The sequence below is a fragment of the Sinohyriopsis cumingii genome, chromosome 2 (genome assembly GCF_028554795.1).
Source record: "Sinohyriopsis cumingii isolate HCF-2022 chromosome 2, ASM2855479v2, whole genome shotgun sequence".
NCBI lineage: Eukaryota > Metazoa > Mollusca > Bivalvia > Unionida > Unionidae > Sinohyriopsis > Sinohyriopsis cumingii.
The window spans coordinates 98,730,581-98,757,633 of record NC_142962.1 but is presented as its reverse complement, the minus strand read 5'-3'; the positions used below and the strand labels follow the sequence as shown (position 1 = coordinate 98,757,633).

Sequence of the window (27,053 nt, the reverse complement as noted above, 5' to 3'; positions counted from 1 at the left end):
TGTGTTATGTGAGTATGGGCACATGTGTACAATGATATTGGACAATGTCAAGTCTGCCAGTTGTGTTCATGTATGGGCACATGTGTACAATGATATTGGACAATGTCAAGTCTGCCAGTTGTGTTCATGTATGGGCACATGTGTACAATGATATTGGACAATGTCAAGTCTGGCAGCTGTGTTCATGTATGGGCACATGTGTACAATGATATTGGACAATGTCAAGTCTGCCAGATGTGTTATGTGAGTATGGGCACATGTGTACAATGATACTGGACAATGTCAAGTCTGCCAGCTGTGTTCATGTGAGTATGGGCACATGTGTACAATGATATTGGACAATGTCAAGTCTGCCAGCTGTGTTCATGTGAGTATGGGCACATGTGTACAATGATATTGGACAATGTCAAGTCTGCCAGCTGTGTTATGTGAGTATGGGCACATGTGTACAATGATACTGGACAATGTCAAGTCTGCCAGCTGTGTTCATGTGAGTATGGGCACATGTGTACAATGATATTGGACAATGTCAAGTCTGCCAGCTGTGTTCATGTGAGTATGGGCACGTGTGTACAATGATATTGGACAATGTCAAGTCTGCCAGCTGTGTTCATGTATGGGCACGTGTACAATGATATTGGACAATATCAAGTCTGCCAACTGTGTTCATCTCAGTAGGGACACATTTGTGCACAATAATATTGGACAATGTGAAGTGTACCAACTGTTTTTTTGTTTCCAGGTATATCAAATGCTTCGAAGAAAACATGCTATATTATCTTATCATAAAATGTGAATTACTATATTTTCTTTTTATATAATTTGAATTTCAAGTAAACAAAATTATAGGCTTATATGAAAAGATTACTTATTTTCAATTGGAAAACTGTGCATTTTCAGGTCATGTGAACTTGCACTGACATCCACACTTTCCAAGCATCAGACAAATAAAACTTCTTACATACACATCCCAAAGATCATCAGATCCTTTGAATTCATTACATCTGAGAAAGATTAACTTGGTTATCAATCACACTGGATTCATGCCTGTTTACCAATGTCTAGCCATTAGCAATTCTACAGATTGACCATGGCTGACCAAAAACATTAAAAGGGGAACATCATGGGGTGTGGGGAATGAGGTGTGTAAATGCTGCTTATCTACTGACCACACCCAGTCATATTACAATGGCTCAAGTACATGTTTTTAACAATACACTAATCAGGCACATGTAACTTCCTCCAGGCTTTGGGAATGATAGCAGTTTTTTAATTTAACTACTGGTATATGTTACTGTAACAGGATAAAACCAGGAAGTAATAATAATAATAGATATTATAATAATAATAATAATAATAATAAAAATAATAATTTTTAAAGGGTGACTCATTTAGTCAAAGAATATTTTCCCTTGTAACCCTGGTGTGAAAAAGTGCTAAACAAAAGCAAATAAATGTTTCCTGTTGCATAAAATAAGGGTAGGTAGCCTTTTAAACATTATTTTTATATGATAACAATTAGTATATATATAATGCTCTTCAAAGTACTGAGCAAACCCAGCTCAATTAGATGCACAAATTAATTTCAGGTTTTTTTTAACGAGGGTGGGGTTGGTAGGGTTGGCAACAAAAAAAAACTGATGATTGGCCTAAAAGAAACACTTTTTCGGGCTTTATGTGCTGTAGTGATAACTCCTGACAACCTGCACAGACCAAGATATGCTGGTGCATTATGCAATGGCAGAGTAGCGTCTTTGTTGTTTTGTTGTACTGATTGTACTCCTAACAACCCGCATAGATCCAGATCTGTTTGTGCATTGTGCAATGGCATATCTGGGTCTGTGCAGTTTGCAGTTGGACTTCGACATGCAAGCAAGTATATAACCTCAAGGTTTTTAACGGGACTATGAACTATCAGCAATGTAATTTGTAATCTTAACATAATATTACGATTCAATTCATTTACTACTTTTGGTTTTGGCTGTTTTTGGTTAACATGTAAAAAAGTTGAAAACAACAGAAAGTAAATTCTCAGACAACTATAAGCTTTTTGGAAAAATGTACAGTGTACATGACTTCCAAAAATAGACCAACTATTGTTACAAACAGGGACCTGTTAGGTACTTAATGACTTCAGAAATCAAAAAGGTATCATAAACAATAGGTAATCATAAATAACTAAACATTTGGAGAACTGCCAACGCTTTGATAGAATTTATCTGAGAGTCCAGTGTACCCATTCTGCTGGCTTTGGCAACAATTATTGGTGAGTTACGCAGTATAGGAAAAACTAAAATACCAGACCAGAAATTTCTGCAATAAATTGTCATTACTGAACAGGATACTGCCTGTTTCTTGATCTAAATCATTGTTTAATTATGTAGGCAGATACATTTCAGGCTTCAAGTTAAGAATGAACAATAATACAATTTTAAAGCTGCAGTAAAATCAGGTCTACCCAGGATCCTTGTTAATGTGTATAAATACACATTTTTTTGTGTGAATATGTAAAATAAAATGGAAAACAGAATTCCCATGAACACGTACAACTTTTACTAAACAAATACTTTATCCACGTATCACATGTTTTCATTCTCAAGGAATGGTGAAAATATTCCCATTTAATTTCATGCAAATAGGATCTGATACCTACGTAACTGCACGAGAATTATAAAATCTACATCTGTCATCTGACAGAAATGTATGCTTAAATTCTCTTGCAGTGTCATGAGCCACTGTCCACTGTTTTGTTAACATCTAATCTAATCTAATTCAATTAAAGTGGTGTTCGTCCAACTAGGGACATGTGGCACTGGTTAGTGATGCCACCGGCATCTTTTTAATTGCTCCTGGGGGAAGGAATTAGAGCCACATCCCCCAGGCTTTAATGTACCCATAGGGTACTATTTAATTTAGCCTTCAGATTGTAGGACTAATAAGTCCCTAACAATCTGACTGAATGGCTGTTACCTGAGAGGGAATAGTACCACAAAGCTCATGTTGCTAGAAGGTTCAGATGCATTGAAGAGCCCCAGGTGTCAACCCAAGCAGTATGTGACGTCCGCTACGATTGGTCGGCAGCGATGCTGCCACATTAGGACACCTGGTCATGTGGCAGGTGGAAATCATTCCACATACTGCCACGTGTACATTGTCCGAGCATGGTAAATGAGATAAAGGCACTCGGCAAGCCAGCCATGGACGCGGTGTACTTTCTGAAATGCTAGCCCGTACTTAATTCAAGTCCAGTTATAATTATGGACAAACTAAAACCAATAATGTGTTGGCCACCTCTGCAACTGATCAAATAAAACAAGTCAACAATTTTGAATTTGATTCCGAATTTGAATTTAGTGTATGTAGTGTACATTTCGTATTCTAATAAAAAAAACAATCAGTTAAGTTGAAATAACTTATAAAAGTTGTAGCCACGCATGAGTAAAACATTTTGTTAACAGAAGAATGGCACATTTATATGGTGCAAAACTGCTCTCCTGTGCTTAAAATAACAAAGCTATTCTAGCCGGTTTTCAAAGTAAATGCCTATAGTTATTAATAAAAATATAAAAAAATGAAATATGCTATTTCAGCAGCATTTGTCAGGGACTGGTTCACAGTCTTATCTGCTTTGCTTTATTTCAGTCTTGCACCAGTCTTTACCTATATGGTGACAATCCAAAGGTAAGTTCTAAAAATATAATGATAAACTGCAAAAAACCTTAAGAAGATAAACCCTTCTAAAAAAACAAACATGTACAGCAAGATAAATGACAAAAGGTTAAAAATGTTAAAACTGCAAAAAGCATACAAAATAAAATGTAAGATAAAAATATAAAACAGGTTAAATATGGTTACCTCTTTAGACCATTTCCCTCAAAAAGTGCAAGACTTTCACTCCTAGCAAATCATCATAACATTTGAGTTCAAAATAAAAAATACAAAAATTCCTTATAGATGTTAAGTCATACACTCAACATGAATGCATTCCACTTGCAGACTATAAACTCTCATTCAGGCTGGCATGCACGAATTGTGCATGTGTGTCCTATATACATGACCTGCACACTATATACATGACCTGCACAATACCACTTCATTTAAGTGCCTTGTTTTACTCAGGGACACTGATGATGTTGCAAAGCTTGTATGTGCTGTTTTCATTACACATATTTTGCCAAGTACTGTAAATAAAACATTACAATTTACACAATATTTTAAGTCACTATATGGACTCTTCCATTAAAAACAGGATGAATATAGGGCTTTTGCCTACTATTTCGTTATTCTTATACCAAACTGACAGAGCAAGTCAACATAATGATACATTTTTCCAGTTGTATAAGCAAAAATAATGTTTTATAAGATCTGGCATGTATCAAGGTTGGCAAGGCATTCAGTGTGCAGAGAGAATGTGAAAAGATATATAAATTTTCTTCTTTTATGAAGTTTCAATTTTTCTTATCCTGTCTAACCAGCAATATTTGCTTGCAATAAAGAATTCAAGATAATTCACCATTTTAGAACTAACGCTTCACTCTGAAAGCAGCATTCAGAAAATAAGAGTAAGTAATTGGAATAGGATAGATCAATTATTACACAAAATACCTGACAAATGTACTGTGCAAGTATTTTCTTGATATCACTGAATAGTAATCTTGTGCATGAGTAGCTGAATATTTACAAGTATGTGCATGAATAGACAAGTATGTGCATACTTGTGTACAATACCTATTATACCACATTAGTGGATTGGTATAGGAAAGAGTAAATAACAGACGCGAAAGCTGCACTTGGTGTAAGATCAATGTTAACATTGGTCAGACCAAAAGCACAAGCAGTAGAAGACCAATGATAACCTTGGTCAAACCAAAAGAACAAGCAGTATAAGATCAATGTTAACATTGGTCAGACCAAAAGCACAAGCATTGTAAGATCAATGTTAACATTGGTCAGACCAAAAGCACAAGCAGTGTAAGATCAATGTTAACATTGGTCAGACCAAAAGCACAAGCAGTATAAGATCAATGTTAACCTTGGTCAGACCAAAAGCACAAGCATTATAAGATCAATGTTAACCTTGGTTAGACCAAAAGCACAAGCAGTATAAGATCAATGTTAACCTTGGTCAGACCAAAAGAACAAGCAGTATAAGATCAATGTTAACCTTGGTCAGAACAACAGGATAAGCACTATAAGATCAATGTTAACCTTGGTCAGAACAACAGGATAAGCACTATAAGATCTCTGTTAACCTTGGTCAGACCAAACGTATAAGCAGTTTAAGATCAATGTTAACCTTGGTTAGACCAAAAGGACAAGCAGTATTATACAAATTGCAAAATTTCAAATATACCTGAAATAAAACTGATAATGTTAAAAAGAAAATCTATCAAACACACCTGACATAACGTAAACCTTCTTTGTTATAAATTTATATCATGACACATGCCTTACAAATCTAAAAAGGGTAACAACACAACAAAATGGTAAACCAGAAACATACAAAAACACAATTTTTAATGATAAACTTGATGAGAGAGAATGTTACAACTTAAATAAAAAATCTTTAGTAGTTGCATGGATGTGCAGCAAACCGTATTGCCTGCATCCTTCATAGTGCCTGCAGACATTAAGGAATAACCAAAGGGATCATAACGTCTATAAAAATCAGACATTTTGTGATTCATAAACATTAAAGCCTATTTTGACTATTCCTTTGGTGTCTGCAGTAAATAACCAAAACAATGCAGCCACATAATAGTACCTGATAAACCGATTTAATGATTGTCACATAACAGTAACTGATAAACTGATTTAATAAGTGTTGTTGTTGTTGTGGGGTTTAACACCATTTTTCAGCACAAGATAGGCTATACATGGTGGCCAGTATTAATAGTGGAGGAAGAACCTGGGAAAACCCAGGAAAGAACCACCGACCCACAAGAAGCTACTGGCAAGCTTTCTCACATACCCACATAGGTTGAACCCAAGACTCGAACCCATGCAGACAGATGAGATGGCAGTGATCTGTAACGGTGAGCGCTTTTGACCACTCGAGGCACCCTTAATAAGTGTCACATAACAGTATCTGATAAACTGACCAAATAACACGCACATAACATTACCTGATAAACTAATTTAATAAATGTCATATAACAGTGAGAAACCAATGAAATAACAGTCACATAACAGTACAGATAAACTGATTAAATGATTACCACATAACATTATTTCAGTATTTTAGTCACAAAGAGTAGCAATTAGCAAGAACACCTCAAGTATCATTTAATGTTTTCTTTCTCTTAACACCTTATAAAGAATTTCAATATCTTTCCCTTATTTATTTATCCTGTAGGAACACATGTTTAGGTCTACTGGATGAATTTATCTTCCAAAAGTTTTTACTATCTTTACCTATACATTTTTTTAACTTTGCTTTAATTAGAACACTCCAGACAGGACTGTGCTGAAATGCTGTTAAATTCTATAACACACACACACACAAACATCAGAAATGCACAGTGGCAGAATAAATATTGGGTCAATAAACAATATTTCTATCTCAGTATCACATCTCTCCCTTAAAAAGAATTAAAGATTTTACAAACACTAAACATTCTTTTACACCCTTTTTCTCAAACGTAGGTGTAAATGTTAGTGAATTTCATACAAGATCACATGAGAAGCTCTAAAATTAATATAGTATTATCAAGTAAAAAGTAACATTATGTGGTAATTTATTTATAATTTTAGAATTTGTTTTGTTAAAAGATCCTAAATAAAGGCTATGAAGTTGTTGTTGTTGTTGTTGTGGGGTTTAACACCATTTTTCAGCACATGATAGGCTATACATGGCGGCCAATATTAATGATGGAGGAAGAACCCGAGAAAACCCCGGAAAGAACCACCAACCCACGAGAAGCTACTGGCAAGGTTTCTCACATGCCCACACTAGCTGAATCTTAGACTCAAACCGCCACAGACAGAGGTGAGATGGCAGTGATCTGTAACGAAGAGCGCTTTAGACCACTCGGCCACTTGGGGCCCCTAAAGGCTATGAAGTAAAATTATGCTTAGGACAGAATGCAACCACTTAAGATTTAAAAAATGAACAAGTAACAAAATGGAATTTCCCACACTGACACAATTTCTTCCATTATGTTCATTATTTTAAATGTGATTTACCCGATTCAAACACATACATAACAAATTTGACATTGCTGATAGGGTAAAACAGTGTACAGGACGTGTGACCAAAATGGTGGAGGTTCAAATCCTACCATCCTACCATAATCAACTCAGGTTGGATAATATAGTGTAGTGTTCTTGGGTACTGCACTTTACTCCAATGGTCCTAAAACTTGTTACCTACCCATGTTGCATTGCCTTAAAACACCAGGCTAAACCCATGATCTGCAATGTGTATTCAAAATTAGTAGTTTACTTTTAATCAATGATTTCATCCACAAAAAGAAGAATGAATAATTTTAAATAGTTCCGTTACATAACACTACGTGGCACAACTGGAATGTCAGGAATTATACTATGACTGGCTACACAAGAAGGAAAGAAAATTATACTAATTTACAAATTTTTATTTAGTGTCTGTGATTTAATTTATGTCTGCAGATACACAGATAAGTTGAATTCCTTTATGTCAGCTCACTTATTTATTCATATTTACTGAATCAGTCAACAAATCGGTAGTGAAAATACAATGGGGGTTCTGGGAAAGGATATTATATATTTAATCCTTGATATCTTTTAAACCAACTCCTTTTTGGTCTGCAAACATTTATGATTTAATAATTCTGCTGACAATAAGGCCACTTGAAACCGTTAATTAATTTCTATAAAGGCCTCTTACATCCACGATTGTTCTCATTATTAGAAGCAGACACCTCAGCAAGTTACTGGCAGCATATCACAGTAAGAACGTTGAACATGTAACCAAGCATCGCTGGTTCGATACCACTCTGGTTGAGTGCATCACTATGCCTTTATAAACTGTACTTAGATCCCATTTCCTTGTTAAGATGTAGCCAATAATGAGCTAAAAGCGCTGCTAAAACCATCAAAACCAAATTTTCTGGATAAAAGCTTGCTATATACAGTAAATAGTCGGTGATGGATGTGTAAGTTTGCCGCCCGTAGGTACTGTCAGATCTGCCGTTCCTCCCTCCTCCCAAGCCCAAAACAGAGCCTAAAAACTAGAACCTCTGAAGACCTTAACACCTTTAATTACTGGAAATACTTAACAAGACCTCTTTCTTTCCTTCTTTAATTTTTCAGATACATTAATAAAATAATAATAAAACTTTTATTTTCATACTCTGCAGCCACCATTAACTATGCCGCCCTCGGCAGATGTCAGCCTAACGGCAATTCAGCTACTGCATACATACATGTACATATACCGGGCAGTTTATTTACGATGGGTTTCTCTCTTTTCCAACAGAACTGCAGTCTAATAGTTATCTTTACCATGGGTCATTTTCCTGGAGGGCGCTTCTAAAAGCGGGGGGGGGGGGGGGGGGATAGAATAGTTGGTGGGCGCTAACCGAACTTACTTTTGTATTTTCAATGCTGATCGTTTCTTCGTGCACATCCACGACAACATGACTGGATTCTTTTTCTCTGAAAATACACAGAACACATGTCTTTCAAAATATACTTGCATCAAAGTTAAGCCTGATCTGGACTCCCTATATACCTCAACCTTACACACACGTACTTTTCATGATAAAGTTCACATACCACTCTATCGTTTCCTACTGTAAAATTTGTCAATATTCAATATTCGGTTATACTTACTTTTTACTTAAAGGCCGTACACGGACGGCAACTTTAATATTTGACATCCTCTCTATCCAATTTCATACATTTTTGAGAAAATATTCCACAATGGAAGGAGTATAGTATATCCAACACACTGCTCGCGGTAACATAACACTATCAAACTTTTCAGCCTACAAGTTAGGGCCAATGTGGGCGAGTCCATTGCGGTGAAATTCGGTTTCCGTCTATTCTAAAAGGGGTGTTCACATATATCAATTATCACGTACATTATGTCACCAAGTTTATATTTGTTTTGTTCAATATGTAATAAAATTAATATGTTTTACAAAATGTGAATATGATCAAGAGGTGTAAACTTGTCTTATAAAGCATCTTTTCTTTAATTCGCCAGTAGTTGGAATGACCGCGTATTAACTTTGAAGTGGTACTTCTGCTGCACTTGGAAAATGGTCATGTCCATTATTGAGCTTTCCCGTGGAGATGTGTTTGCTTTATATAAACACTACGAAATATAGATAATAGCATATTTTTTTTAAATATTATTTATTTGTTTTTGGTAAACAAGAGAGATTTATCAGTAATCGAAAATTATATGTGCTTTATTGACATTTTTCAGTCATACATTGCGTTCACTTTGCACCATATTTTTTGTCTCAACTTGGCAGAAATTATTTTTTTGCAAAATAAATTTGACATAAATAATTCATAGAAAATAATTCCTCTCCCCATATATTTTTTTTAGCTAAGATATATTATACTTTCTGGATGATAACAAATTACGTAAGGTAACACGGTCTTTTTCAAACATATTTTTTTCTGGACAATTCTAACAATCTCTTTAAGCATGCGTCGGTATCATCCATTTATTTTATTACAAATAGTTATACGCTTTTAAAAAAATAAAATTAAAGTGCATCCGGAGAATACGTATTACGCTTTATCTGGCAACTTTATTTTCAAATTTTACACATTGCTGAGTCTTTTCGTTTGTTATAAACTTTGTTAAATCACGTTCAGTTTGACATGACATGGACTGGATTTCAGTAGCAGCAGTGTATATAATAACACTATATCTCTATTTTTCATCCGATAGGAAAGTAAAACATTTATGTTTTTGGGGCATCCCAATCGAATATTTAGGTCAACATTTGGATAAACATAACTTCTTTTGTGGGTGGTGGGGGACGATAAACTGAAAGCACTTTTGAATGCACTATATTTATGTTGCCTTTTTGTGGGTCACATATATTAAGTATAAATATGTTTAAGTAATTAACCATTCGCTACGAAGACTAGACTGTTTACACTTTTATCCTGTTTTCACATTTTTTACTGATCGTAAATAATACAGTGTGTATCTGAAGATATACAAATAAAATCACATTCTCCTGAACTACTTATTTTTGTTCACTTCTTTCTTTCTTGCATCCTTGTTTGTTTGATCGGTAAGTTGATTCACTGATCGACTCATAACCGCGTTAGGATTTTCCGTAACATAACAATCATTAAGCAATACGAGAGAGAGAGAGAGAGAGAGAGAGAGAGAGAGAGAGAGAGACTCTTGCCTACGTTTACATCATGTGTAACGAGACTAATTACTCGACGCCAAATAACAAAAGGATCAGACAAGTCAATCATCGACAACACTTGGAGTACTAAAAGTGTTAATCGTGTAAATTTTAGATTGCTATTTGTTTTCGCCCGATGGCCAGGTACCCTTTAACCTTCCAGCTGAACTGAAAGTGGATCCTATGTTCTTTATTTTGTACAGTACTATACTCGTGTATAGGAATGTCTACGATGAACTTTCCTTTTGCTTACTGATATTTACTATGTTACAACAAATGTTTACATAAATGTCCACTCAAATGGATTCTTTGTGTGATTTTTTTTCTTCTGATAAATTATTACTCAGTGTCATCACGTTGGTTACCCTAAATACAGAGGGATATTATGTACTAAACAGATTCGGGACTGAGAGCTCAAAAGTCCACTCCCCTTCCTGACATTCTATCGACCTATTTAAGTCCATTTTATCAGTACTCGAGTTGTGTGTAAATATTATGAGGGCACACAGATAGTTGTAGGGATATTTGTAACAGTAATTGGCTCAGTGCTTGGCAAAGATTTTCAGTATTGTAAATAATCAAAATAACGAGACAGTTTCAAGCTTGAACACGATGCTATAATTCCTAATAACTTTGCGCCATCAAAACTGAACAGTCCGGATATTCGTGACATAAAATTAGGAATGTCACTAATGGGCGTATGTACATTATACCGCTTGCGGATAGACCTTTACCGCAATATGGACTAAATCCCCGCATACGCCCATTTACACAAGAAAATATTGTATAATATATACAAAATGATGAAAATGCAGACTTATTATCCTAAATAAAAGCAAGATAAGGGTCAAATCTGAGTGAAATCTAGGCAATAGTTATATATTATTGCGACTGCAAAATATTATTTTCCTAAGTTTCCACATTATGTAACTAGCTCAAACCAGGCTGACGTTTATAGCCCTCCAACTTGTTTTGGGTTACGAGATAATGAGCTGTTCTTTTCACACAAATGTACTTATATCTTTGCAATATTAGCTGCAAATAGTTACGACACACATACACACACACACACACACACACATAAAAGCAATATGCATACTTTACCTATTTTGTATTTTGCCAGTACACCAGGCACTCACGCACGCCATGGAAAGGTAATAGTGACACATTATCAATCGTAAACCTATCTATTTTATACATAATGTAGCATTATCATCAATTTATTATTATTATTATTATTATTATTATTATTATTATTATTGTTGTTGTTTGTATGTACAAAAACATGCTTGATTTCCAAAATAAATATCTTAAGCAATTACTTTCTTTTTGACGTAAAGATAATGATGCGCGGGAAAAACCAAACAAACAAGTAAACACGTATCAATAGTATGTACCACAAATTGTTTTGTCCTGACATATTAAGTGTTGTCCAGAGGATGACCGCGCAAGGGAGAGAACTCGTATATGACATATCATTGGTTTGGCAGGGTTACAAATCCTTGGAAACTCAGCTGCCTTGGGGAAATGCATCAATTTAGAACATTTTAAAGTATTATTGTTTTCTACAGTCATAAATTCAAGCAAAGCATTACATTTTCATCACCATGATATCATCTATACCAGGTTTGTGATTCATTATACATCACAGTTGTGTTAATTACCACAGAATACTGAATATAATAACAGAAACAAGAGTAGTTTTTTTTGGCACCATTTTGGTCTATCTTGCTCAATGGTACCGATACTGTAGGTTGGTATATATTTCTGCTGGAACAGTAATAAATGAAGTGCTAAAAATCTTGGCCCTTTTCTCTCAACATCTGTGTTCTAAATAAAACAAAGCAAGTTGTCAATAAGTATTCAAAAATTTGCATGGGCGAATATACAGCTAAAGTGGAAATGGTACGAACAGTCCATGCATTAAGCATCACATGTAGGATGATCATATACATTCAACTGCTCTGCTTCTATCATAATACTACGCAAACCTGCTCAGTGTGAACTGTCGGCCTGCGTTTCGAATGTTTTGGCTGCGTTCTATGAATATATTCGTACCAGTCAATGTAGCTTATACCATCTAAATCTTTAAACCTGACGAGAAGCAATGTCTCGAACCCTGTCTTAATCAACACTTCACCAATAAAATCTTTACGCCAAGTTTAACACGACAATGCAAGAAAGAGAAAAGTAAAGAAATATTCAAAAGATGTATGCGTAAACGCTTCCAAGTTTACAATAATTCTCGAATGCTGTACTTCTGAAAGTGTAGAAAAAGCTGTGCAACATTAAGCATGAATTAATGCTGTGAATAGGAAGGATTTCATAAGTTTTTACTTTTTTTCCTAATAGGCGTTTGAATGACATAATGATCTCACGCGGTACAGTATTATCTCATACGTAATTGAAATAAAAAAAGAATGTAATTTATGAAAGAGCATTTATGGTGAACCTGGTGTGTAGCGATGATAACAATGACGACGGTGACAATTGTGATGATGACTGCGATGATGATTATAATGGTAATTGTGTAAAATATTTTGTTGTTTTTAATTATAATGCGTCTGCAATAAATCAAAATGCAACAGGGTTCATCCCATTAAATTTGGCTGTTTATAGCGCATAAATCACAAAATTATACCAATATATAGGTATCGTAAATGGTATTTCTTGGCATGATTTGGAGTGAACTTTGTCCAGCAAATGAGATTAGGAAACGCCTTAATTGTTTCATTCTTTTCATTTTTTCTTGTGTGATAGCGATCTGCGTATTATATATTTTTATCAGTTGCAAAAGAATTTCGTCTGCTAGAAATAGAAGCAAGCATATAAAACTGACGGTATATAACTACTGTTGAATCTCTGTGACCCCAGTTTGGACCGCTGAGTTTTAGATTAAAAATATAAATCATGCTATGGAAAAAAAGTCAGTAGGTAGTTTCTAACTATAGTTTGCTTGTTTGTATGTTTCCTCTAATTGTATCACGATGACTTTGTGCTTTTACTTTTTGAACCATAAATTATTAGAGGTCTCTTTTGATCAAAGTGCAAATCATATTTGAAATTTAGTGACTATATACTGAGAGTAGATATATGTGGGTATTGGGAGGAAATAAGGGGAATTAACCATATGCCATAGGTTTACATGGGGGTGGCACAACGGGAAATCCTATTTTCGAAATGTCCATACGTTTACATGGAGATGGCAAATGGGGGCTAAATGGGAAACTCGTTATGTTAAATTTAGCATGAACTTTCTCGTTGTGCCCGATAGATTCTTAGTTTTGGGGGTCACATGGGGAATAAACATTAACCTACAGGTATACATGCAAATGGCACCTGGGGCACAACGGGAATTTAACATGGAGATGGTACATGGGGGCATAATGGGAATCGTAATGTTAAAATGTTTTTATTACAATCCAACACACCACATCAAATATTCCAACAACCACATTTTATTACTATTCAAAAATACTCCACATACAATCCAGCAACCACTTTTTAAAAATTGCTATCTAAACACACACCCATAATTCAGCACACTCTTTATGATTATTATCTAAATATCCTTACTACAACGAATAGGGTAGAAGTGTTTACACACATTTACACACAAACATATTGTCACACACTATGGGTAGGAAGTGTTTATAGACACACTATTATACCTTTTCACATATACAAACACGCATAAAACACAAGGAGTAGGAGGTTTTAAGTTTTAGTTGTCAACAACATTATCATCCCTCATACGTATGTTCTCCTTATCAGCATAACTCCATCTGCACCGATTGATAAAGCGCGATCACTTTCGAAATGATGTCTGACCAGGATCCCTTACGGCAATATTGCTTTCAGCAGGATTGTAGTTTGCTCCGACGGAGAGAAGGTGATTATATTTGCAACGATATTTCACGAGGATCTTGTATGAAACTCAGGGTCGGATTAAGACTATGTGGGTCTCGGGGCACTTAAGATGAAGTAGGTGACCTTGTACATTGCAAAAATTAACTCTGAAAGAAGTCCGTAAACTCTTAAACTGTCGATTATATGTATATACTTAGTATAACTCTATTAGGCAAATATAAGATGGTTTAGACCTATAAATAGTTTAGTCTGCATCGATTGAAAGAAGATGATCATATTCGATATAATTTTTAAGGAGGATTCTGTATGGAGATCAGGGAAGATTCACTTTCCTAAGCTTGATGTGAGAAGCCCTCTCATCTGGTACTCAAATGCCGTTGACTGCTAAGAAGCGGGGTAACAGCTGGGCCCCCAGCCGTATGAACTGAGGTTTGTACAGACCGTAATCTCCATTTGGAGGTTTTCTAGTGGTAAACCCTCTCGTAAGACATTATAGGCTGTGCGAACGACACTGGAATTGCGTTGTCTTAGTTTAGATTAAAATTCAATGACCGCATCGATAGACAAAATGGCTCCACTGGAGGGCCATCTGCAGAAAAAGATTATATAGTAATATGAACTAAGTGAAGGAAGGGAGATCTGACAAGGCCAAGATGAGAAATATGGAGGAGGTTGCTCTGCATGCCCTGAATTATCACTGAGCTTACATTATGTTTTTGAAAGCTATCCTGATATTCTGCAGTCGCTAATGAATATATTGACCCAAACAGTGTGCAATAAACGGACTTAGTGAAAACCCTAAGGTCGATGCCAAGTCCAAATGGGAGTGAGTAAAGCTGATACACATACCCTTAAAACGTGAAACGAAGGAACTTAAGAGAAACCAAATGACAGTAGACGTGGATCAAATCAATATTGTTCGCGAATTCGTCATTCTTCACGAAAAGACTCACTGTTGTGTGTCTCCAGCCTGAACTGTGGCACAGATATGCAATTGGGAGGGGACTGGGTTAAAGAAATCCAGCAGCACTGAGGATGAACAGACCACTTGTTTTAAAGTCCATTTATGGAATATAAAGCTTCCTACGAAAAATGAAAATATAAGCGTAATAACGTCAAACCGAAGCCTCTAACCAAAACCGAGAGTTTCTCTAATCGAGTTAGCTTTTTGTTTTTGTTGTTATTTCATCTTTGTCGTTCGTGTTTTTCTAAATAGTTATGCATGTTTTTGTTTACCTTTCGGACATTCAATTTTGGTCGCATCCTCCCTGCTACTGTAATGTGTGAGCAATTAAATCATTATTATATCAATAATGGAATCTGGCACAGCTAGATTAACTCGACAGCGACTAGAGTCAATTAAGAAATATGTTCCTATTCGTGATGCTGTCAAGCAGCAACTACAAGCTCGTCAGGAGTCTCATGTGGAATTTGCAGAAGATACAGAACAATTATATAAACCTGTTACAACGGCTATTTAAGGAGTTATAGAGGCTACCAAAGGCCTTCTTCCCACATTAAAGCAAACCGCTGAAGCATCCGGAAAAATGGCAGAAAGAACTAAAAAAAAAAAATTCTAAGAGAACTTCCAGGTGAAATAGCTATTGCTCAACCAGTGCAAGAAATGCTTGAAGGTATTGACCAAGCTCGTGCTGAAATAGGTGATATAAAGTATCGTATATCAGAAATAGAACCAGAAACAGAATTTAAACAAGAACAAGTACGATTCTGAACAGAACTGAATGATAAATTTAACAAACAATATATTTCCTTCATAAAATAATTGAAGTGGCAAGATTACCTGTGATTGCCGTGAAGGACTTTAATCAGAGAAAAAAATTCTAAAACCCGAGTACAGTGATCGTTCTGTAAATCGTAAAACATGGTGTAAATGGATAAATCGTACATACTACGGAATTGATCGGGTCCAAAGTGATGATCCAAGTTATCCTGCATTTACTGATGGGATAAATGAATATCTTGCACGATTACGATAAAAAACAAACAAACAAAATACAAACAATCAAGGCAGCCAGTCCAAACAAGTGATGAAGAAGGATTGCAGGATGCAAATTTTACCTCCGGCGCCACTGGAAGTGGTCTTGATACTCGAGGAAGTGGTCTTATTATTCAATGTCCCAATAATGTCCTTGCAGACGTGGACAGACTAGAAATCTTCATTTGAGGAAGACGAGCCGGTAATAATTCCCCAGAAATTATTAATGAAGCGGCTGATATTTGTCAACGAATATTTACAGGCGGTTTCGAGGCCATTACTGTTAATCGGTCTCTCATCGATGAAAATCATTGATGATTAGCAGAGTAGCTGACGGTATACAATTAGATCAGTGACAAGAAAATAAGATGATCGTACAAAATGCTCAACGTGAACCTAGTTAGGGTGATACATTTGCAATTACCAACATATAAAGTTACCTACGGAGATGGACTGGGAGATATTCTTCAGGGTCTGTTTAGAAGGATAGCCCCAAAAGCAATACCGATTGCAAAGCACCTGGGAATGAAAGCTATTGACGTTGTTCATGATAAAGGTATTGGTGCTGTTGGTGATGTTGCTAGTAAAGCATTCTCGGCAATCAAAGAAAGACTAGCACGATTAATACGAAGAGAACATCAGCCAGTAAAATTGCCCAGCACTGAAGTTATGCTGCAAATGTCAGTAAAATAATAATTCAAGTTGCAAATAAAAAAATTAGCACAGTTAGCTGGTGTACCCATGTCAGAAAAAGAAAAAGAAACAAGAATAACTGCTAGTCTGACAGCAGGAAGTGGTTTTCGTGTTAGGCGATAACAATTATATTAAAATGTTCAAACGTGTATCTGATCCAGCATTTGACATGGATGCGCCGGTTCTCAAAGATGCCAGTAATGACTCCATCAATCGATGAAGAACAACGGTTACTCTCCTTTATGAATCAAGGTGGTAAATTATCATTGTCATGGTAGACGATGACAATAGATTGAGCTCAATGTGAAGTTGTTGGTTTATTTACATGGCATATATCATCACAGCAGGGTGTTTCTGCACAACGGCATATATTTATTGCATTTCAGGAAAATGCACCAGAAAACACACAGACACGAAATCCAATGGTATTTGACACTCTTAGAGTTAGTGAAGTTTCTTTAAGGATAAATGGGCATCAGGAACTATCCGAAGAAGTATTACTGAGTTTTGATCACAATCATGTAGCACGTGCTTATCATCGTTTGATGACATTCACGGGGCGTGATCAGAATGTTGATTCTGGTTTCCATATACCTCAGCATGATTTTACAACGCTGTATCAATCTATTACTTTTCGTTGGAACATTTCGACTTACTCAGGCAATCTGTCTTCGATATACACTTCCAATCTCGCGTAGCACGATCACCACCAAGAATAACTGGTCCACAAGTGGTTACAGAGCAATCGCTGTTATAATCTCAAATAAAGCAATGTTGCATGAAGGTGTTGGTGGACGAAAGAGAGTTATTGATGCATCACTAGAAAACATGTAGTTAAATCGCTCATGATGTTATAATGTCACATCATCAAGTTAGTGTCAGTCTGACTCCTGGTCAGATTTTAAAAAAATCCAATCAAAATCAGCAAAGAACTGTGGAATAAAAATATCACTATAAAAGTTCAGAACGTCAACTCAGGCATTTCTATGACGCCAAACAATCAAAAACAGGCGTTAAACTCAATCTTTATGTGAACTCCTTTAAAGATTCAATCAGAACGGGTGGTATATTTCCACTTCTTGCAGCTATACCGGTTCCAGCTGTTGCAAAAGCAGCTGCACTTGGTGCTGTTGAACATGCTGCTGGAATGGCATTAAAGAAAGCAACAGGAAAATGAATAAAGACTTCTGAAAAAGGGAAGGGGTATAAGATTACCAGGAACCCTGTCAAATTTTGATTTACATAATGCTGATTAAAAATAAATATAAAAAACTTCAGAGGTGTTTTGATGCGTGATCAATTACCAAAAACAACCAAACAAGTTTGAAACAGGCATTATTAATCTCGATAAAAGTTCCCGTCCAGGGACTCATTGGGTGGCATACGCAATTGATCCACGTGGAATTGTTTATTTTGAGTCGTATAGGTTGGTTCCATCAAAAGAATTTATAAATTAAGTAACACAATAAAAACTCCAGTCTGGTATTCAACATTACCAACACAGACAATAATAGATCCGCCAATATGAAGTAATTGCTGTATTCGACGCTGTGTCATCATCAACAATACCACCTCATAAAGTCGTGCCCGAGTATACAAGTAGCCTTTAATCGTTTTAAAAAAATCTTAAGGTATAATTGTCGATGTTTACGGAAGATCTTCTTCTAAACAAAAACAAAAAACTGACGGAATTAATCCATGAAATGTGAGAAGCAGATTAGTGATAAAATATCTGAATTATTAAATCTTGCAAATGGAGATCCAAACGAAGTGGTTGTATTTCAAGATAAGCAAGGAAAATTAAAAACCAGCAATCTTTTATTGAAAGATATTATCGTTAAAATCAATGGAGTAACTGAAAATAGCATAGCTGTGTTTGATAGTAATGGAAAAATTAAACCTGGTGTCATTATGCCAACGATACTAGATAATATTCGTGGTCCAGTAAAAAAAAAAATCCGGTGATACAATGACTGGTTTTCTCAATATGTCTAATAATAAAATTACTGATTTTGGTGAACCAGAATCAGACAATGACGCTGTAACGAAGAAATTCATCCTTCCAATGAACTCGTTAGTTTCAGTTAATGATGCAAAAACCACATTTAAATTTGATTATAATATTCATGTACAAACATTTTTAAATTTTCCATTAAAAAGCGCGATGAGGTTACCGGTAAATACGGGCTCTCAGTACTTTGCGTTACAGCATTTTCGATATCTACCACAATTTCACGGCGTTATCCACTCCTGACTCCGTCAGGTGGACCTCCTGGATATATGTTAGTGGTGCTGGAGCAAAACGACGAAGAAACATGTGCAGTGGAACCCGAAAAAAAATGTCGGCTTGATTTATTATTTGTGTCTTGAATCAGTCGCTAAATTCCCACCTAATTAAAACATAACGAGCATTCCGATTAACGTTCAGCGTTTAAGATACAATCAGGCACGTGAATGGCAAACCAAAAGAAAAATATTGTTGATAAATATGCAGTAAAAGTATAAAAAAATATCGCAGATGTGTAGTTGTTCTTGACATAATTGTGTATTCGGCGTCTGTTGTTATCACTGGAACATGTGTATTGCTATCAACAATAACAATGACATCGCCGGCAGCGGTAACAATGTATTTATCAGCTGCAACATTTCCTGGTCTTCTTAGCATCATAGCAAAAAAATATGTACATGTACAAACACAAAATCGCAGGAGTATATAATACAACTACACGCGTAGACGATGGCATATTCTAAGTTATCTTCGTTGTTATCATCGAGTCTCGGCGATGGAATAATATCAGATCTTGAATTTACACAGATGATTGGAATTTACAAAGATGTAATGACTGTGATAGAATCTACGTCTGATTTAAATAATAATAATAATAATAATAATAATAATAATAATAATAATAATAACAGTAATAATAATGTCAACGCCGAACAAGTTATTACAACATTACAACAGATTATTGTTAATATAACTCCGTCAAAAACTACGATGATATCAGTAAGTTCAGCCAATCCTGAATTTAGTGTTAACTTTCCAACTGCAACTCCAGTAAAAGAAATAGCACTAGCACAATTATGAGTATATAACAACTGGCCAAATATAAGATCAAGATCATTTGTTGGATTGCCAGCAAATAATTCACTGGTATTTGCAAATAAAAATAAACAAGATCGATCTCCCGATTGGCAAGAAGTATGTGAGGATGGCCAGAAATTCCGAGTGTTCATCAAAGACCACCATAACCAAAACGCGACGAATTCTTCAAAGGCAAGAAAATATTCTTAAAGGACACAGAATATAGAAAGAAATATCCATGGAATAGTGGAATCATCATTTCGAATTTGATGAAATTTTTTCTGGCCAACCAAAAGTTTTACCTACTACCAAAAATGTTCTTGGAGTTCCTTCTATCCTACCAGAAGATTTATTTAATTTCTCTGAAACGCTTAACGAAGAATTTATTAATTTATGTGCTAAAAGAATTAAAAACGAACATCAAATTATATTTAATACTCTACGAAATTTACTTTCTAGTATCATACATTACTACAATAACGACGTAAAACAACAAATCATTGAAACAATAAATCTAAATCAAGTTACATCAGACCTTGAGCATGTCAGTTTAGTTATTATTGAGTCTGTAATCTTCGAACAATATAGATTTACGAGCAAACACCATAAACAATTAAGTGCTGTACATTATAAAATAACCGAAGCAGAATTATCAACATTCGTAATACCAGAATTTAGAACCGACTAACTAAAAGAAATCAGTCAACGATCTTATCAGTGAATACATTCCAAAAATTGTTGAGTCATGAAGAAAAATATCCCCACCAGCAAATATTCTCAAACATAACAATGATCCGTACTGTGAAGGTCGTCATATTTCACCAGGAATTGTTAATATAACATCAACAATTGCAGTTAATTTTGTATGTTATTTAATTGACTCCAGCTATCAAAACGATCTTGAAAAATCAAATCAGGCACAACAAGGATATATTCTGTATATATTTACGCCTCAAGTACCTCCTGGATATTTGATTGTACAAGAGCCTATTAATCCGGTCTATTTGCGATGTCATAATCCGCTATTATCAAGGATACATTTCAAACTTACTGACCAATCCGGACACTTACTTGATTTACGAAATAAAAATGTGAATATAAATTTGTATGTGAGATCAAAGATCTTCACGTTAGTGATTGATTTTCAACCCTGGTTCATAATCAGGGGAAATAAAATATATATGTAAAATTTATTTATTTTTTACTGATTCTCGCTCAGATTTTTAGGCAAATGATATTCAAAATAACGAAAATCTGTCAGATTTTATAATTAATGGGGTAAAATGATATTCAAAATAACAAAAATTAGTTAGATTTTATAATTTGATGGGTGTATTACCTAAATTAATCAGATTAGCAAACAATTTCATCAAATTGATGGGTATATTACCCTATTAAATCAGATTATCAAACAATTTCATCAAATTGATGGGGTAAATAATACTCAAAATAATAAAAATCTTATCGAAAACGAAAAATAAAAAATTACATAATAATAATAATAATAATAATAATAATAATAATAATAATAATAATAATAATAATTATTATTATTATTATTATTTCAACCTTGACTTTGCAAAGGACCAAATAAATATATTATAACAAAATGTATTTTTTTTTTACTGATTCTCGTCCAAATTTCAGGTAAACAGTACCTAAAATCATGAAAATCAGTCAGATTTAATAATTTGATAGGGTATATGGTACTCGTAATTGTGAAAATCAGTCAGATTTTATAATTTGATAGGGTACATGGTACTTAAAAACCTAATAAAACAGAAATTACATAATAAATATTATGATCAGAATAAATATTATTATCAGAATAAATATTGTAATCTTGTTCTTCGCTGATTCTGAAATTTGATAGGGTATAATTTGATAGGGTGAACGGTACTTAAAGTCATGAAAATCAGTCAGATTTAATAATTTGTTAGGGTGAATGGTACTAGTAATTGTTAAAATTCTACTAAAACCAGAAAATTACATAATAAATATTATTCTCAGAATAAAAATAAAAATAATAATAATAATAATAATAATAATAATAATAATAATAATAATAATAGTAATAGTAGTAGCAATAATAATAATAATAATAATAATAATAATAATAATAATAATTATTATTATTATTATTATTATTATTATTATTATTATTATTATCAAAGGATCTTTGCAGATCTGTTAAATTAATGATTCTCGAAGAGTCAACCTCATGCGCTTTTGTAATTGATTTTGATGATTTGTTGATAAATTCTCATTAAACACAGTCTGAAGTAATGTTTTTTTTTTAATATCTGATTCTGAATAAATTTCTACTAAGAAATGAACAAAACTAAAAAAAATTTTCATTCAATCCTGAAATCACTTAGAGAACTGCGTGTGGTTTGACCCTTCGAGAATCAGTAATTTAACAGATTTTCTACTAACAAATCGACTAAACTCAATGAAACAACGATGCTTTTGACTAAATTTCATCAGAATCTAAAATTTTTGCAAGAAAAAAATTAGCATCATTAATAAATATTATTTTCAGAATTTTAAAAACTTATTAGAATAAAAAAGACATTATTTTCAGAATCAGAATAAAAATTATAATCCGAATAAAATAAAAAATCTTATTCTTCACTGATTATCGAATTGGCTGGGATATATAGTACTTAAAATAATAATTATAGGACTGCTTTCATAATTAGTTGGGTTTTTCAATATTTAAAATAATAATTATATGACTGATTTCATAATTAGTTGGGGTATATAGTACTTACAATAGCAATTATAGGACTGATTTCATAATTAGTTGGGGTATATAGTACTTAAAATAATAATTATATGACTGATTTCATAATTAGTTGGGTTTTTCAGTATTTAAAATAATAATTATATGACTGATTTCATAATTAGTTGGGGTATATAGTACTTAAAATAATGACTATAGGACTGATTTCATAAACAGTTGGGTATATAGTACTTAAAATAATTATTGGACTGATTTCATAATTAGTTGGGGTATATAGTACTTAAAATAATAATTATAGGACTGATTTCATAATCAGTTGGGGATATATAGTACTTAAAATAATAATTATATGACTGATTTCATAATCAGTTGGGGTATATAGTACTTAAAATAATAATTATATGACTCATTTCATAAACAGTTGGGGTATATAGTACTTAAAATAATAATTATATGACTGATTTCATAATCAGTTGGGGTAATTATTAGTAATTAAAATAATAATTATAGGACTGAATCAGAATGAATATTATAATCAGAATAAATATTGTAATCTAAATCAGATTTTGAATAAAAAAATCTGAATCAGAATAAATATTATATTATACTAACACTTTTAGAATCACTAGCAACGTTGTCCATTGTTTTCATTATACAATCCGTTACACCAAAGATGAAACGCTCGCTGCCATAACTTTCACTGTCACTGACAGTGCTTTCATTTTCACGATCAGACATAATCTTTCTCACCTGCTTCGCGGGCGTGTTAATATCATTTTTGTTTCGTATTCGTGAGCTAATTCTGATCTATTTTTTCAATCGCGTGTGAAAGTGAGACGAACTGTTCAACTTCTGTATATTTGACTGTAGCCAAGGATTGGAACATAGTTTGTTGAATGAGCTTAATGAGTCTGTAATCTGCTGGTAGTATATATCTTCAAATTTTCGTTGTAGTAATGATTTAAAATCACAAATAACTTTTTCAGGATTTAGTTGATCAGAAAGTTTTTGGCTATCGTATTTTAATTTTTTAATTGCAGAATAATATCATTAATATGTTCATAATTCATTATATAATACATATATATTTAAAACAAAAAGTTATTACATATTATTATATATTATATACAATCTTAGTTCTAAGGACGGCACAACATATATCAAGCCATTTACAGCATTATATTACATGCATCTAGTTCTAAGGATGGCACAACATACAATCTTCTCGAACTTAATTCTATTGATGGCACAGCATTAACCTAAATCTAAGGACGTCACAATACATATACAGGGTCCTTTTCTACGTTCGACAGATTTCTGTACACCCTCCCCTATAATCAACCCCGGAAGAGTGCAAAAAATACCCAACATGTGGTGACATGGTGGGACGGTGTACTTTTTTGTTGAAGTTCGAGCAATACATCTGCAGTAACACTATTTCCACGAGATCGAACTGTTAAATGTTACCAAGGAGATATATTTAATTTTATTAATGAAATAAGTAAAAGTGATCATGTATCAGTATAGTTATTTCCGAGTTCTGAAGGAAATCAATGAATTAATAAAACCTGGTGGAAGTATCTGTATCAAAGAAAATAAGTTTGATCAGTTTGTAAGACCTACTGGTGAGATTTATCGAATAGAATCTCTCCTCGAAGAAAAGAATCATCTTGCGCTGATATACAGTTACGATCATGAACATTTGCTCAGTAATTGCTTTACAATTCCATCAGTCACGGCTCATTTTTGCTAGAAAGAAAAATTCGTGGAAACCTACAAGGTTTGATTTTCTTGATGATATAATATATAGTTGTGTCAAATACGGACACCGTGGATTATGGAATACCATTTATGATTATAAAGATCTTATCTCGGTTGATATGGTTGCATGTTATCTCAGAAGTTTTCTTAGAATGGAAGAGTGTTCTAAATATTTTGAGCGATTTGGACATCCAATATAAGAGATGACCAGAGTAACGAAAATCAGACCATTACCAGATTTTGACCCCTGACTGGATTCGCTTGTATCGAGTCATTTAAGTTTGCCGAAGATCTTCATCCAGTTTGTTATGTTTAGTTTGGCAAACGCTTTTCAGAACAAATGTGCACACCAAAATTATTATTATGGTATATGCTTGATGTAAAAATATTGATATTGTTAGAAGTGAAGCAATTATATCATATAGTCCGCAAATACAAGTTTGGCTACCAAAGCAAAAGAAATATTCTGATGATGAAAATCCTGATATAACCGATTTTGAGAATAAAATCGCAAAAGATCTTGGCAGAAAAATAGTTGGTAAATTTACCCAAGGAGGATCATAATCATGTACGACATTGTACAAGATTAATTATAGATGATGCTGAACTAGATTTTATAATTGCTGATGAAACGAAGACAAATATGTTTATAAGTCGAGAAACAGTTTTCTTGCCAAATGGAACTAAATGGAACTAAATTAGGTACAATTGTGAGTTATATTGATGGTGAGTCACTGCAGTTTGCTCATTTAAGATCTTCAATGTTTGCGTATGTTTCGATAAATTTATTATCGATGATAAACATATTTTCTGAATTTGCCGTTATAATCGCTACAGATCCAGTTTATATCAATAAAAAACATGCAAGATTTTTAGAACAATTGTTAGAACAATTACATATAGGCGCTTATGCACCATGGGGTGAATGAAGAATAAAACAAGACACGATAATCAGTTATTCTGAATCTGCCGACGTTGAAATACAAAAAATATTTATTACAAAAATACTAGAATATCAAAAATTATCAGCACCATAGGTATATGATCCTGTCACAACACATAAGGCTGTTTATCTTAATGGACCGGGAAATTCGGGTAAAACAACATGTGTGACCGAATTATTTCGTAAGAGTTCTTTAAACTCTTGATATAGTTGTTTTAACACCTACACATAGACTTGCCAGGGAAATGAACGAACGAGGAGTTAAATCTCATTCTTATTATAGCTTCTTTCGATGGAAGGGAGATACATGGACTCCTGATCGAATGGGTGAAAATTATATTTCTAAGATTATTATCTGGGATGAAATGTGTACAGTGCCTCTAGAAACACTAAAAATATTTATTGATTGGTAGTTGACAAAAAATACTGCTGTAATAATGTGCGGCGATCATGGTCAATCGCCATGTTTTGATGGATTGTCTCCATATAAATAGCTGAGTAATTTTTATGAGGAAATAAATGATGGTCATAGAGCACTTGATCCAGAATTAAGAGAGTTGAAGAAATTAACCAGACTACAACAAAATAAAATTCAGTGTGAAATAGTGCGTGAAATAATATCAGAAACTCCTTTTGATAATTTTTGGAATCTATGGAGACCAGCTGATTTGATAGTTGCAAGTAGATAGTTCGTGATACACTTCAACAATTATTTATGTTACATAAAGAAATTTTTTCAAATCTACCTGTACTATCGTGTTATCGACCAGCAGATATGTGACAAAATATTGAAGCTGATATACCAGGATCGTCAGAGAAACAAAATCTGTGTTAAATGATACTGTTTACGTTCCTGTCAGTGTTGCTGAGAGCACGTTAACGCCTGACGGAGTCAGGGACAAAACTCCGTGGGCTCTAGGATATGTACAACGATTCACTCGTCGCAAGGATTAACTATTTCTGATACTAATATTTGGATTATTGATGATCGTACCGAATGGTCAAATTTAGTTTATCTCGCAGTGTCTCGAGTCAGAAGAATATCTCAGCTGCGGAGGGTTATCATAATCTTTACAGAAAATAATAATCAAACTGCTGCTGACAATAGCGATGATGTAGTAAGAAAAAGGTTGGTTAGTTATAAACAGTGACAAAAAAAAATAAACGCAACTTTGATCTTGATGTTGAATTTATCACGACGCTGAAACAACAACAAAATAATCATTGTGCATGCTGTAACACAGTAATGTTGTGGCAGTATTCAAATAATAATCGAAGACAATTTGCCGTAGATAGAATTAACAGTAATTTTGGTCATACCCGCGAAAATGTGATGCTGACCTGTTATGAACGTAATCGACGTCGAGGTGCTAGTTTACAAACGCGGTTGTAATTGTGTGTCTTCAGGAATTACTTGTAATTGCTCACGTACAAATCCACGCTCAGGAGCAGCTGAATCTAATCTGTAGATTGCAGGTCTTCCATGGATCTTACCATGCTGAAATTTTTATGTGTTTTAATACTACAAATATTATCAGTCGCTCTTTTTTTCTACCACCTTCAAGTTCACCAGGTTCATATAAACATCTGAC

At 34.0% G+C, this 27,053-nt stretch overlaps 1 protein-coding gene across 1 annotated transcript in view; it reads right to left on the bottom strand.

The window, feature by feature from the left end:
• LOC149805455 (uncharacterized) overlaps positions 1-8,930 on the bottom strand; it is a 270,060-nt gene extending 261,130 nt beyond the window's left edge. The window contains exons 1-2 of the mRNA XM_089934230.1: positions 8,815-8,930; positions 8,571-8,637 (exon numbers count right to left, since the gene is read on the bottom strand). Coding sequence (XP_089790356.1) covers positions 8,571-8,637; positions 8,815-8,861 — 114 coding nt within the window. The 5' untranslated portion in view covers positions 8,862-8,930. The remainder of the gene's footprint in view (positions 1-8,570; positions 8,638-8,814) is intronic.
• Between the last annotated feature and the right edge of the window lie 18,123 nt (positions 8,931-27,053).